Here is a 15,667-nt window from a genome sequence, read left to right on the forward strand (position 1 = left end):
TCTGGCCCTTTACAGAAAATGTTTGCTGACTCCTATAAAGTGAGTAAGTCACAAACAGGGCATGTGTTTGGTTCATCAGTAGGTATATCAGAAGCAAGGCCGTAAACACAATTCGTAACTATTTGAAAAGAGGAAAAGAGTCAGATTAAAGGTTATGAGTTTAGGAAATATAACTTGATTAGAAGTACCTTAACATATGTGAATGAGTCCCAGGTAGAAGTTGAAAGTCAAACATTCTCATTTAACTAAGAGTCCTAACTCAAGACAGAGTCTCATTATATCCTTAACATAAATAACTAGACTTTATAACAAATAAATAAAACTAAAAGTATACTAATCTGACAATTTCCCCCCAAAACACAGCATTAAGTTTTAATGAGTATTTGTTTTTGCCCTGACATTAGACAGTTTAGTATAAACTTCAATCAGCCCAATTTTAAGAGAAGTCCGTATCTAGTCAAGGGGCATATGTAAATGGCAAAAGGAACTGTGCTAATGTACACTTGGACAAACTCTTCATAGCAAGATTTTTAGAGAACTTGAACAATTCTAATATAATGATACATTTACTTAGTTCTACTTTCTCTAATAGGAAATGGTCATACACACATAGAAATCATTTGTAAAACTCTATAGTGGTGGGTCAAAGATTTTTTAAAAAGAAAATACACACACACACACACTCTGTTATATTAATCTGAGGTACACAAACCTAAAATGCAAAAAAAAAAAAGAGGACTCAACATACTAAGATTAAGAAAAATAATAGCGACAATATGAAAGATGCTGTAAGAGACAGAAAGACTAGGATAAACAAAAAATGAAGAGGATGATGATTAGTACTCACCTCTAAAGCTAAAGTACATTTTTTTTTCTCTTTAGAGAGATCAGGAATGACATTAAAATTGTATTAAAAAAAGGTTGCTAAAAAAAAATATATGGAGCCTCTGTCTATATAGATCTTTAAGAATAGGCAAATTTAGCGTCTTAAAATAAATGCATACTTGCAAGAATGGACTAGATCTGCAGTGTCCAGCAGGATGGCAGTTAAAATCTAAATTCTTCAGTTGCACTAACCATATTTTAAGTGCTCAAAAATCACATGTGGCTAAAGGCTATAATACTGGACAGTGTAGAGAACATTTCCAACATTACAAAAAGTTCTATTGGGCAGCAGTGGGCTAGGCTCGTATCTTCTTGAAAGTGTCTACATTGTAAAGATAGTTTGATTTTCCCTAGAGGTTTTGGTTTATTTATTTATTTTACAGAACTTTTTGTTTCATTTTACAGAGCCTTTTGTTCTTCAGTCATATCTATCCATTTAAACATTTTTTCATATAAAATTGAAAATGATTGCAATTTCAAAAAAGAAATAGAATGTACCCCTTATAGAACAAGTAGCAATCTAAAATGTGTTACTCTGTATAATGCTTTGTAAAAAAATTTGCAGAACTATGCAAAATGTATTCAAGTATGTAAAACCATGAGTTTGATAATTAGCAAATTATGAAAATATGTCTAGTTTCTAAACATAAATTCAGATATACTATAGTTGAAAAACAGAAGTAAATCTAAGTTCACTTAAGTCACATGAAGATATAAATAGGGAAGAAAATACCAAGCAAAATTAATGGTTGGAAACTGTAGCAATAAAACCAACTAAAATATTGATACAAAAATTCTTCTTAAACACTACTTACAACATTTGATTCAAATGAAGAGTACTGAAAAATTCCTTTGTATTAAAGAAATACATAAGGATATTTAACCTATGCCTTAAAATTAAATGGCCAAATTAAAAACTATCTAAACAAAAGGCAATATATTAAACGCAATTCACATTTGAATAAATAAATAAGAAATGTCTGAATATGTAGCAAGGCTGGAATCCAAGTTGTCCTCGTGCAAATCAAAAGAAATTCATAATTGATTGGAAATGATATGGGCAGACCAACATGGTACATTTAAAAAGAGTCAAAAACTAAGGCTATCTCAAACAAGTCTACAAATTATCGTTTTTTTAAATGTGACAATGTATTTGTTTAACACATCTGATATTTTCTAATTTTTTCACATTATTTCTGTAACTATTCATTGCATTTTTTTCAAATTTAGAACTTATACCATATATCTTACTGCATTTTAAATGCAGTAATAAAATTATTTTAAATTCACTGAATTTTCTTTTGTGCTATTTAGAGAAAAACTTCTCGGGCAATGCTATACCTTCTCTTTTTATACTAAATAACTGTATTTTCAATTTCTTAATCTTTAGGATTGTTATATCAGGAAAGTTTGATTTTAAAATCTAATCACAAATGAGAATAAATTAAAAAGCAGAAGAGAGTGGAAAGCAACTAAGGAAAAGGGAAAAACCTTAGAAAAACAATAATGGAGGTCAAGAAGAACATTCTAATTAAGAACCAAAGAAAGCTTTAAGCAATAAAAGCCAGAAACAGGAAGTAAAACTTTTAAGACCAAATAAAAATATTTATCAGATCAGGTTCTTTACTAAATTAATAATTAGATAATAATTTGCTATTGTTCTGGAGTCACAAATTACCTTCCCTACCACACCTCCCCCGGAAGATAAATACATAACATCTATATACTGAGATTCACAGTTTCTGGACTTATTTTTCCACCACTTAAACTGTGGATCATTGCTATCATATGGGAGTGTTTGTTCAACTCCTCTTGCTGAAGTTTCACCAGCGACTCTTTCTCTTCCAAACGACCTTCTAATTGGGCCTTTTGAACCTCTAGGGAGGAAGCCTAGGAATAGGGGGTGGGGGAGGAATTGAGGAAAACAAATTTAGCATGTCTTCCCTTCACAGATATTTTAAAATGTCTTATTTTTCATTTGTAAAACCACCATGTCAAAAGACACATTACAAATATGTATTATATCTTAGTTAATTAAATTTTATGGTAAGCTTAAGATAAGTAATTATTAAACAACATAATACAAATTGGAAAGACACATTCAATTTGTCTTTTTAAGTCAATATTAGCAGCTGGAAATTTCCAGAAAACACTACACATCACAATTCAGAATCACTATTAAGATGACCACATTAAAGCAGAACCAGGAAATTGGTAAATATGGCATTAAATTTTATGCCTCCTCTGTCACTTGTGCTCTGTAGTTGTTCAAACGGTCATTTAATCCTGGTGTGTCCCCATCTTCCTGGTAGCAGATGGGCCAGAAAGTGCTCTTCATAGCTACCACACACAAACAACCATGATAATGTGGAATGAGCAGCGGACTTCGGTTCAGAATACTGAATACTTAGCTTTGTGACAGACCCTCAGTAAGTAACTCAAGACTCAGTTTCATTTGTAGGTTGAAAATATTTGATACTTATATATTAATATATTTGTTAAAGAGAAGAGGATTGAGAAAAATGTTTCAGAGTCCTTTGCAAATTATAAAGTTCTAAACAAATATGAACTACTATTATTATTCCCATCCCTAAAAGCTGGGAGAGGCAGCCAAATACAGCCACCTGTATGTGACATTCAGAACTGGGAACCCCTTTCTGTATTCTTGGCCCACTTAAAAGCAGTAAGTGCTGGTACACAATATATATTTAATAAGTTTTTCATGACTTTAGGAAATACAGGTTTTCACATTGTGAGAGAACCTTATTAAAAAAAAAAAACTATCAATTTTCAGATTAGTAATTTTATTTAGAAGATATTATAAAGAACCAGAATTTTAATTTACCCAAATTCACCTTTTCCACAAAATCAGACTTACTCATCTACTACCAGTGAGAACTCAACAAATTCTTACCTTAATGCTCAATTCTTTTCTTATCTGTTCTGTTCTGTTTAATTCCTTTCTAAGGATATCAATGGTTTCTTCCTTATCTTCCCTTTCTTTTTGCAAGATTTTAATCTTTTCTTCTTGTACTTTTGTTTTTTGTTGCAAATCTTAAAACAAACAAACAGTCAGCTATATGCTCAGAGGTTGGATACTGATGTTACCCTGAAAAGGTTTATTAGCCACTATGTAATTAGAGCAAAAGAACAACAACTGTAAAAGTTCTACACTATTTGATGAGTAAAAAAACACTATGAAACTCTTCCCCTAGGCCAGTATTCCATAGAAAATGCCAAATCTCCATGGCTTTCCCTCTTCTGTTCCTGATATTATATGTATAGTTATGAGGGGAAGGACAATCCTCAGGGCTTAAGGGTTAGAAGGATATAGAAAAGTATGAAAAATTATATAGGCAGATGTCTGTGTTCTAAGGCAAGTGAGTTAGAACAAAAATGTTTTTGTGGGTCATTTCAGAGCTACTGCCATTAAGCTGGTAACTAAAAGTTACCTAGCACTGCCACCTGCTGTTAAAGTTCTTTTAAAACTCTTTCTTTTGAAAAGAATCATTTTCTCTAATTCCCAGATTTTAAAAAAATATATTGCTTTTTCAATTTAATCAATTTAACTAAACTGCTCTGTAAAATGTTATGGCAAGAAAAGGGAAGCTGTTTAAAATGTGATTTAAGGTTCAAAAAAATGAGAGAAGTAGAAAATAAAATCATGCTTTGATTTTTCTACCAACATATGTTAAAATATAGACAATATATTAAATAAGAAGCTACTTACTTGCTAGCTTACATTCTCTATCTACTAGTTGGTTCTGTACTTCTTTTCTCTGTTCTTCTTTCTCTATTAGTTGGGCAATAGTTCTGAAGTTATAAAAAATATAGAAGAAAACATCAAGGAAATATTTCATTTCTTTTTCTCCCCAAGTATTTTAAGAGAAAATTAATAAGAACAGAATTACCTTTACATTTTGCCAAATATGTATTTTATGACTAAAATAAGTGGTAATTCTATTAATTTTATCTGTAAAAAACAATGCTCTGTATAAAGAGAATCACTGTTTTTGAAAAATCCAAAATAATTAGAATTAAGAACTAGATATTTTACTTTTCATTTTGTTGCTTGAATGACTCACTCAACTTCTTCACTGTCTCAATTTGTTTATTCAGAGAGTCACATGTCATCTGCAAATCTTTATTCTTCTTTTCAGTGGTTTCATTCCTGAAAAGACAAGATGAGTTGATATTTTTATCGAGGCAAACATATGATGGAGATGGAGAAAAGAAACTGAAGAGGAATGTCATGAACAAGCAGGACATAAAGTTAGACTAACTCTAAAAGACATTAAAGATGTATTTTGGCTGACTTAGGAGGTAATATTTACTATAAAAAGGAAAAGTGCAGGGCATTTACCTCATATTTATGGATATAGAGCTTTACAGATAACATTGCTCTACATAATTTGCTATATATATTATAGTTATTTTCATAGTTCTAGAAAATTTTTAAAAACTTCTGTAAAAGGATGAAGTTTATTTAAAAATAAAACTTAAATCTGCCATCATTAGCCTCTTGGGCATAATGTATGTTTAATTAAAAATGTCAAATTAATGAAGTAGTTGAGGATACTAAACTTCTCTTGCCTCTTTAGAGCTCTGCATCTAACAGTCCTGCTTAGTTTACTGGCAAAGTAAACACAGAAATACTTTCTAAAGTGATAACTTTGACACCCAAGTATCTTAAGCATAAAATGTCCTTTTACTTCATTAAGTACAAACTGGTAGCACTGGCCAAATTTGCCCAGAAGTGTTTTATCTGTCACACACAGTTTTTAAAATTCTGAATTTGAATGCCTTTAGATAGTCCCTACCTTTACAGATGACCCTTCTTTCCCCAGCCAACTTCATTATTTGCTACTTTTGGCCCTGGCAGGCAGGAGTTTTACCTCTTTGGCCCCTCACTCACTATCTGGAACATCAGTGGGATGTTCCCATGGTTCCTGGAAACCACGTATTTCCGTGAGACCAATGCTTACTTTTTCTCGCATTCTGACTTAACACCCATAGTCCACTCTATCAGGGTTGCCTCAAACAGACTTTGAAGAAAGTTGTTGTTGGGAGAAAGTATCCTGTTTAGGAAATTTTAACGTCACAAATTTTCTAGATGCTATACATTTCCCACCCTTCATTTTTATTGATGGGAAAATAAGCACATGGACCTTGCAGAATTAAAATTTTCTAGATCTCTATATTAATAGCATAGATAGAATATTTTTTCAAATCTGAACCAATCTTAAATTAGAAATTAAAACAAAGAACAAGTTAACCAGAATGTTTTAATTTTTATTGTTTGGTAGAAAATACATAATTGTTCCGGGTCTTCTTTATAGCTCAGAAGTTTTAAAGTTGACCTAAAAGATAAAAAAAATTTGACAAAGGAGGAAAACATGATTAATCTCCTATTTTGTTAGTAGGCATGTAAGTTAGTGTAGCCTTTTTGGAAGAAAACGTGTCAATCCATCAAAAATTTGAAAGCACATACCCTTTAATCCAATAATTCACCTCTAAGAATTTATTCCACAGATACAGTCACACATATAAATAAACCATATTCAATGACATTAAGGAGAAGTACTGACTACAAACTAGAGATGTTTTAAACACTAACACCTGAATTTCCATGCTATAAGACTGAATACTATGAAATTGTTCATATTCAATGCATTTGATGTACAGAAATGGCCAATTCATACGGCTCAACTTAACACAATTTATGACAACTAAGGTCATTCGACATTTATGGAATGCCTAACTGTGTAATGAGTACCGTTGCAGGCCCTGGGGTTTGTCAGTGAACAAAGCAGACTCAACTTGTTCTTGTGGCGCTAACACCCCAAGTGACTGAGGAATGCATGAATATAGGCAAGAAGCAGAGTCAACTGGAAAGAAACAAAGAGACCTGTATTCTGTTTCCGACTTTGATCCTGAGTTTGAGTAAGCAGTATTTCATTTACCTGTGATGTAAGTTTCTTGTCAACTACTTAACTTATGGAATTATCAGAATATGTGAATGTTTACAAAAGGATTTTAGGGCCACAGAAAAGAAATGCTGTGTGTTCATTCTAGATTCCAACTTTACACAGAAACTTTTACTTTATTAATTTACCTCTGAACAAGTTCCATGTAGGATTTTGTCAGTATTTCATGTTCTTCAGCCACAGACTCTAATTTCCTATTATGTTGGAAGAGGTGCTCGATATCACTCTGGGCTCTTTCTGATTCAACCTGTTGTGCCTTCAGCAACACACCAAGCTCTTCATTTTTTCTCTCAACTTCTCTCAACATACCAGCAAGTGTCCGTGCCTAAAACAAAACCAAACAGAACAGAGACTTTTCTACTACCATGTATATAATATGCTCATTTTCTACAATTTAAAAGGTTTACCAAATATCTAATAGGCTAGCATCTATTGGGTTATATAAAGTTTTATTAGTTAGATATATTATTACTTAACTACTTCTAATAAATCTAACACTGTTATAGTTATTTTACTTAAGAGATTGTCCTGACTAGAATATTCTCGGTATAACCAGACTCATGGAAATGAACACAATTATAACAACAAGAAGGTAGCTCTACATTCAGTACTTAATTAAAAGGGTATGTATGGTCTTTGGGGCTAGCCATCAACACTAAAACATAAAGTTTACACAAATCAGTTTTCCCATTTCAGGTAGAAATTAAAAATAAGATTTTAACTATATCACAGATGTTTAAGCAAACACTTAAAATTAAGCTAGCCAATCAGGAATACAACCTAAAACAATATGAAAGTGTTTGTGCCAATTATAAGAACATATTATGAGCAACTATATGCCAGCAAATTAGATAATCTGGAAGAAATGGATGCATACCTAGAGACTATAATCTACCAAAAATGAACCAGGAAGAAATAGAAAACCTGAACAGACTCATAACCAGTAAGGAAATCGAAGCAGTAATCAAAAATCTCCCAACAAACAAGAGCCCAGGGCCAGATGGCTTCCCAGGGGAATTCTACCAAACATTTAAAGAAGAATTAATACCTATTCTTCTGAAACTGTTCCAAAAAACAGAAATGGAAGAAAAACTTCCAAACTCGTTTTATGAGGCCACCACTACCTTGATCCCCAAACCAGACAAAGACCCCATCAAATAGAATTACAGACCAATATCTCTGATGAACATGGATGCAAAAATTCTCACCAAAATACTAGCCAATAGGATCCAACAGTACATTAAGAGGATTATTCACCATGACCAAGTAGGATTTATCCCTGGGCTGCAAGGTTGGTTCAACATCCGCAAATAATCAATGTGATACAATACATTAATAAAAGAGAACAAGAACCATATGATCCTCTCAATAGATGCAGAAAAAGCATTTGACAAAGTATAGAATCCATTCTTGATTAAAACTTTTCAGAGTGTAGGGACAGAGCGTACATACCTCAATATCATAAGAGCCATCTATGAAAAACCCACAGCGAATATCATTCTCAATGGGGAAAACCTGAGAGCCTTCCTTTCCCCCAAGGTCAGGAACACGGCAGGGATGTCCACTATCACCACTGCTATTCAACATAGTACTAGAAGTCCTAGCCACGGCAATCAGACAACAAAAAGAAATAAAAGGCATCCGAATCAGCAAAGAAGTTAAACTGTCACTCTTTGCAGATGATATGATACTTTATCTGGAAAACCCAAAAGACTCCACCCCAAAACTACTAGAACTCATCCAGGAATTCAGTAAAGTGGCAGGATATAAAATCAATCCACAGAAATCAGTGGCATTTCTATACACCAACAACAAGACAGAAGAAAGAGAAATTAAGGAGTCGATCCCATTTACAACTGCACCCAAAACCATAAGATACCTAGGAATAAATCTAACCAAAGAGGCAAAGAATCTGTACTCATAAAACTATAGAATACTTATGAAAGAAATTGAGGAAGACACAAAGAAACGGAAAAACGTTCCATGCTCATGGATTGGAAGAACAATTATTGTGAAAATGTCTACGTTACCTAGAGCAATCTACACATTTTATGCAATCCCCATAAAAATACCATCAACTTTTTCAAAGAAATGGAACAAATAATCCTAAAATTTGTATGGAACCAGAAAATACCCCAAATAGCCAGAGGAATGTTGAAAAAGAAAAGCAAAGCTGGTGGCATCACAATTCCAGACTTCAAGCTCTATTACAAAGCTGTAATCATCAAGACAGTATGGTACTGGCACAAAAACAGACACACAGATCAATGGAACAGAATAGAGAGCCCAGAAATGGACCCTCAACTCTATGGTCAACTAATCTTCGACAAAGCAGGAAAGAATGTCCAATGGAAAAAAGACAGTCTCTTCAACAAATGGTGTTGGGAAAACTGGACAGCCACATGCAGAAGAATGAAACTGGACCATTTCCTTACACCCCACACAAAAATAGACTCAAAATGGTTGAAAGACCTAAATGTGAGACAGGAGTCCATCAAAATCCTAAAGGAGAACACAGGCAGCAACCTCTTTGACCTCAGCCGCAGCAACTTCTTCCTAGAAACATCGCCAAAGGCAAGGGAAGCAAGGGCAAAAGTGAACTATTGGGACCTCATCAAGATAAAAATCTTTTGCACAGCAAAAGAAACAGTCAACAAAACCAAAAGACAACCGACAGAATGGGAGAAGATATTTGCAAATGAGACATCAGATAAAGGGCTAGTATCCAAAATCTATAAAGAACTTACCAAACTCAACACCCAAAGAACAAATAATCCAATCAAGAAATGGGCAGAAGACATGAACGGACATTTCTGCAAAGAAGACGTCCAAATGGCCAATAGACACATGAAAAAGTGCTCAACATCACTCGGCATCAGGGAAATCCAAATCAAAACCTCAATGAGATACCACCTCACACCAGTCCTACGACCCAGCAATTGCACTACTGGGTATTTACCCCAAAGGTACAAATGTAGTGATCTGAAGGGGTACGTGCACCCCAATGTTTATAGCTGCAATGTCCACAATAGCCAAACTATGGAAAGAGCCAAGATGTCAATCAAGAGATGGATAAAGAAGATGCGGTACACACACACACACACACACACACTGGACCATTATGCAGCCATCAAAAAAACCGAAATCTTGCCATTTGCAACGACGTGGATGGAACTACAGCATATTATGCTAAGCGAAATAAGTCAACCAGAGAAAGACAAGTATCATATGATCTTATTTTTATAAGAAACCTTTCCAGTAAAACGGATAAAACATTAAATTCTCCAATAAAATGCAAGACATGTCCAACAGATATAGAATATAAGAATGTGCTACGGGAAGGGAGAAGACAAAATGATTTTAATATCACTAGTTTTCTTTGTTGGAATTTATGATAAATTCAACATGCCATCAGTCAAGACAAATGAATCCATGTCAAAAGAAGAAAAAGAAAACATACGGTTATATTTATTTGTATTTTTTCAAATACATGTACTCTGAGAAGACTCTAAAGTTATTTTATGTGTCACTGATTTTAATGCCTCTCTCAAGAGTCAAATGACTTTATTACAATTCATTATAAATGATATCAAACTGTTGAGATGCCGTTTGTATTTGCTAGGAATTTCATATTACTGCAGTAAGCTCTCATTCCTAATGTACACATTGTGTGCATATATGCACACAGCACAATGTCAAACTTTCTGAGCACCTACCATGTGCCAAGTACCGTGCTTGCTGGGGCCCTGGAGATACTGAGACCATCTCTGACATCAAGGGTAGGGGGCAGGGTTATACAATTTTCACATGTGTGGGAAGGAGAGGACCAGGGACAGCTTCCTAAAAAATGAGGGTATTTAAACTAAAATCTGAAGGATTATTAGGAGTTAGGCAGAGGAAGAGGAAAATGTGTTCCAGACATGGAAGAGCAAGTACAAGGACAGGGAAACCTAAGAGTATGTCAAGCAACTGCAAAGCAATAGAACTGCATAAGAAACTACAAAGTAATCTGATATAGTCGATTGCAGAGAATGCACAGAAATGCAAGGAGATGCGGAATGAAAGCAGTTTCAGAATCCTGTGTGCCAAACTAAGGAATTTAAAATCATCTGCTGGGGCGCCTGGGTGGCTCAGTCGTTAAGCGTCTGCCTTCGGCTCAGGTCATGATCCCGGGGTCCTGGGATCGAGCCCTACATCGGGCTCCCTGCTCGGTGGGAAGCCTGCTTCTCCCTCTCCCACTCCCCCTGCTTGTGTTCCCTCTCTCGCTGTGTCTCTCTCTGTCAAATAAATAAATAAAATCTTTTAAAAAATATATAAATAAATAAATAAAATCATCTGCTGAGTAAAATGGTAAGCCACTGCAGGGTATTTAGCACAGAAGCAATAAAATCAGATTACAGCCTCAGGAATCATTGTGGGGGAACAAGGGAGGGTGGAACCAAATACAAAAAGATGACTTGGGATGCACATAGACGGTGGTTGAGAAGAGGGCTCCAGACTGAAGGTAAAAAAGACTAACTAGAGGCTCTGCTATGATTCATATAAAAAATGAAAAGGATGTGACCTGTAGCAAATAGTGGCAAGAAGAGACAAGGCAGAAAAAAGTAATATTTAGAAGGTAGAATCAACTGGATTTGGTGAATGACTAATTGTAGGAAGTAAACTATGCGACTTCCAGATTTCCTGTCTGGAAAACTCTTCAGAACAAGAGGGAATACAAAAAAGTAAATTTTTAAAAAGGGTGATGAATTCAGGATTGATCATGCTGAATGGGAAATATTTGCTATATATTTAAACAGAGCTATACAGGAAGCATTAGTGCTTAGGGTAAAGGATCTGGGCTCGGCACATAAAATTGGTGGCATTAACATTCTAGTAATGACTGAAACCCTGGACCACCTAAAGAAGGGCAAAGGACTTAGAACATAATGCTGGGAAAACCCAACATTTAAGGGTTGAATGGAGAAAGAAGTCCCTAAAGGATATAGGAAAAGAATATCCATCAGTGTAGAAAGAAAATCAGAAGATAATGGGGTGATCAAAATTAAAGGGGGAAGGGTTTCAAGATGGAGGGAGTAGTCGTGTCAAATGCTGAGAACAGTTTACTTCAAAGTGTAACAAAAGTAGCACTAAAATTTTGTACATGTTCTACTTCATTTATTTTTCTACTTATCAGATAAATCTTTATATTGTACACACCTCTGTCTCAGCTTGAGTTCTTTGACAGCGATATTGAGCAATCAGTCTATCAGCCTGTGCAAGGGCTAGAGCTTTTGCTTCTAAAAGATCTTGTAGCCTGCTTTCTTTGGACTGTAAGAAAACATATCATTAATCTTTATCACTTACCAGAAAAACATCTATTAAAGCTTAACTGTTAGGTATAGTTAAAATAAGCTTGTACTCACGGCTAATGTGGACAGTTTCATCTCATATACATCCATTATGTCAGATATTCTCACATCATTAATCTGATCCTTTACCTAAGTTTTAATAAAACAGTCAAAAATCAGAAAAATTTTAACACTCAACACAATAAAAAAATAAATGTCTAGTGTGAAACTAAATCATTAAGACTTAATAATGAGTAGCAAAGTAAAAAAATGAATGCTGTATTAGGCGGTTCACAAACATTTCACTAACCTGGCTATTGCAGAAGAGTATCTGGGTAGGACTTGATACGTTTATGGGTTATATTTCTTAAACAGGGGGATAGAGAGGATGGGGGTGGGCTAACTGGGTAAGACTGGGGGAAAAAAATGATTGCTGTGTTAAAATGTGGAAATTTTATGGCTAATTTTTTTCTTTCCAAATTTTCTAGAATATTGTTATTTTCATACTAAAAGATAAGGTTTCATTGATCAAATTTGCATCTAAAGTTATTTAAATAAATGTTATAATAAGGGCTAATATTTAGTTGGTATGTACCAGGCAGAATCCCATTTATAATGGCTATTTACCACTCACCACCATTCCAGCCTGAAGTTTTTCTATTAATTCCTCAATGTTCAATCCAGGAACTCTAGCTTTCAAAAGTGGAGGAGTTAAACATTTTACTGATGTTGGAAGACTGTGATTTAGTGATTGCAAGGGCATTCTCCTGGGCATATGTTCTGTTTCCTGTTGTCTATAGGCATTGTTTGCTGCTATACTTTCTCCAAGTCTGAATAGAAGTAAAAAAAAAAAAGAAAGAAAGAAAAGAAAAAAGAAAGCATTACAAAAAAATGAAGGGGAGCCTGGGTTGGCTCAAGTCAGCTGAATGTCCAACTCTTGATTTTGGCCTAGATCATGATCTCAGGATCGTGAGACACAGTCCTAGCACAGGCTCCGTGCTAGCTTGAGATTCTCTCTCCCCTTCTCTGTCTGCGTCCCCCACCCCACTTGTGTGCTCTCTCTCTCTCAATCAACAAAATCTTTAAAAAAAATAGAGGAAAAGGCAGTTAGTATAGACTTAGGGAATCTCTAGAATGGATCTTTGGGAATATAAGCCTTCAAATATTTTTGAAGTAATCTTGGAGTCTATGATGAAGCCAAAGTTTGGAAAATACCCTAAATATTTGCCAAGGAACTGCTTTTCTACTTACAATCCTTTAAAATGACAATTCCACCTCTGGTCTGGAGGCACTAGAACTAGTCTGTGAGTATGGATTATTTGTAAAAATTAAGTACAACGTTATTGCTATTGGTAAGAACATCCTTCTTACCATGGGCAACATCACTTGTCCTTTAGCTATGTCCTTTATCCTTGCCCTTTCTCACTCAGTATCTTCTCACCAACCTGACTCCATTCTGCCCCTTCCATTTATCATGTCTTGTTCCTGCCACACGGTCTTTGAATGAGTTGTTCCTTTACTAGAACATTCTTCCCACCAGATCTGCATAGAGTTGGCTCCTTCTTATCATTAGGTCTCAGTTCAAATTCACTTCCTCAGAGAGGCCCCTCCACCCATACTGACATGCATATTATGAAACTTAATTTTTTTTTTCTTCTTTTTGTTTTTTTTAAGGATTTTACTTATTTATTTGAGAGAGAGAATGACAGACGGAGAGCACGAGAGGGAAGAGTCAGAGGGAGAAGCAGACCCCCTGCTGAGCAGGGAGCCCGATATGGGACTCGATCCCGGGACTCCAGGATCATAACCTGAGCTGAAGGCAGTCGCTTAACCAACTGAGCCACCCAGGCGCCCTTATGAAACTTAATTTTTTTAATTTGTCTCCCAACTAGAATGTAAACCATATGACAGAGGCCCCAAGTCTAATTTGCCGCAGTATCTAAAATGACTAGAAGAGGGCCTGGCACATAGCTGGCCCTCACCAGACAGAAACGTACACCAAAAAACCTACTTATGTACCCACCCACCCATCTATCCAACATATAAATTTACCTTATTAAACTAAGATGATATAAACAAAGGCATAAACAGATATAAATAAATGAACACCTGAGATAGTGTCTAAAGAGAAAATTACATAACACCAGTAAGACAGGGGCAGCCCAGATACAAAGACATGGTAGGAAGATTTCATATACAGAGAGAGAGGATGAGACTCCCACTTTCAGTGAAGCTGAAGCTTTCCGTTCTGAAACACAGGGGCTTTCCTTTATGTCAGATTACCACAGTTGGAGCAACCAAGCCACCACAAAATGAAGCAGCTTCACAGACCATTTCTAGATTTTAACTTGAGAAGCTCCCTATTTATCCATTTGTTTAAAAATAATACTATACAATGAAGAGAATTTTGATTATTTGGTCTCTAGGTCTTGTTCTCCATAGTTCTTAATCTCTTAATTTATGACTAAATTATTAATTCTGAAAAATGAGTTTGCTAAGTCAGTTAAAAGAAATAGCAGAGGGGCACCTGGGTGGCTCAGTCAGTTAAGCGTCTGCCTTTGGCTCAGGTCATGATCCCAGGATCTTGGGATCGAGCCCCATGTCTCCCCATGTCGGGCTGATGGCTCAGGGGGGAGCAGGGCTCATGGCTCAGCGGGGAGCCTGCTTCTTCCTGCCCCTCCCCCCACTTGTGCACGCTCTCTCAAATAAATAAAATCTTTAACAATAACAGAAAAATAGCAAATATTCTCTTAATGTTTGAAATTAATGAGAATAGTGGACAATTCTGCCTGGCCATTATCTATTCCATTTTCTGATAAAAGCACAAAATTTTTCTTTAGGAATCCTCCCACCACCCCCAAACTGATTTTCAGTTCATGTAGTTCTCATAGATGAACCCTTGGTATCTGCCAAGGTCCCTCATTGGCAAATGACCCAGATCCAGTCAATGAAAGTGATGCTTAGACTTACCATTTAAACAACTGGCAAGGGAAAGCTCTTTGTTTTCTTTCCTGTTTTGTTTTTGTTGGCTGTTTTTTAGTCCTAAAAGCTATGTTGTTTATTAAGTGTTTAATCCTTTAGAGCCGATTCCCATTTTATTCTCTGGCAAACTCTTAAGCTGAGGAAGTTCTTCCTCACATCTAATCTAAATGTCTTTTTTTTTTTTTTTTTTTTTTAGTATAGCTGACACAGGGAAAGCTCGTTCTATGTAAGAACTAAACTGGTAAGATGTAAGCATAGTCCAGAAGCTACTATGTCAAATAGAGGAGGTGAGAGACAGAGAGGGATAGTGCCTGGAAAACATATTTAACCCACCTGAAGCTAGCTTTTCCCTGAGTATAGACCTGGTCTTTTCAGTTACTGGAATCAAATTTTCTTTTAATCACTTGAAAAATTACTGTTATAATGAAGTCTTTGATTCACAAATTTTCTAATCTATCTATATCGAGGACTACTAAAGAAACG

General features: G+C 35.3%; 1 protein-coding gene across 1 annotated transcript in view; it reads right to left on the reverse strand.

Moving 5' to 3' along the window:
- Window positions 1-2,500: 2,500 nt before the first annotated feature.
- The window catches only part of CIP2A (cellular inhibitor of PP2A), a 35,438-nt gene continuing 22,271 nt past the window's right edge, over window positions 2,501-15,667 (reverse strand). The window contains exons 14-21 of the mRNA XM_036068330.2: window positions 12,837-13,032; window positions 12,278-12,352; window positions 12,072-12,182; window positions 7,001-7,197; window positions 4,943-5,056; window positions 4,616-4,698; window positions 3,800-3,939; window positions 2,501-2,775 (exon numbers count right to left, since the gene is read on the reverse strand). Of these exons, the coding sequence (XP_035924223.2) occupies window positions 2,605-2,775; window positions 3,800-3,939; window positions 4,616-4,698; window positions 4,943-5,056; window positions 7,001-7,197; window positions 12,072-12,182; window positions 12,278-12,352; window positions 12,837-13,032 (1,087 nt within the window). The 3' untranslated portion in view covers window positions 2,501-2,604. The remainder of the gene's footprint in view (window positions 2,776-3,799; window positions 3,940-4,615; window positions 4,699-4,942; window positions 5,057-7,000; window positions 7,198-12,071; window positions 12,183-12,277; window positions 12,353-12,836; window positions 13,033-15,667) is intronic.

The sequence above is a fragment of the Halichoerus grypus genome, chromosome 1 (assembly GCF_964656455.1).
Source record: "Halichoerus grypus chromosome 1, mHalGry1.hap1.1, whole genome shotgun sequence".
Classification (NCBI taxonomy): Eukaryota; Metazoa; Chordata; class Mammalia; order Carnivora; family Phocidae; genus Halichoerus; species Halichoerus grypus.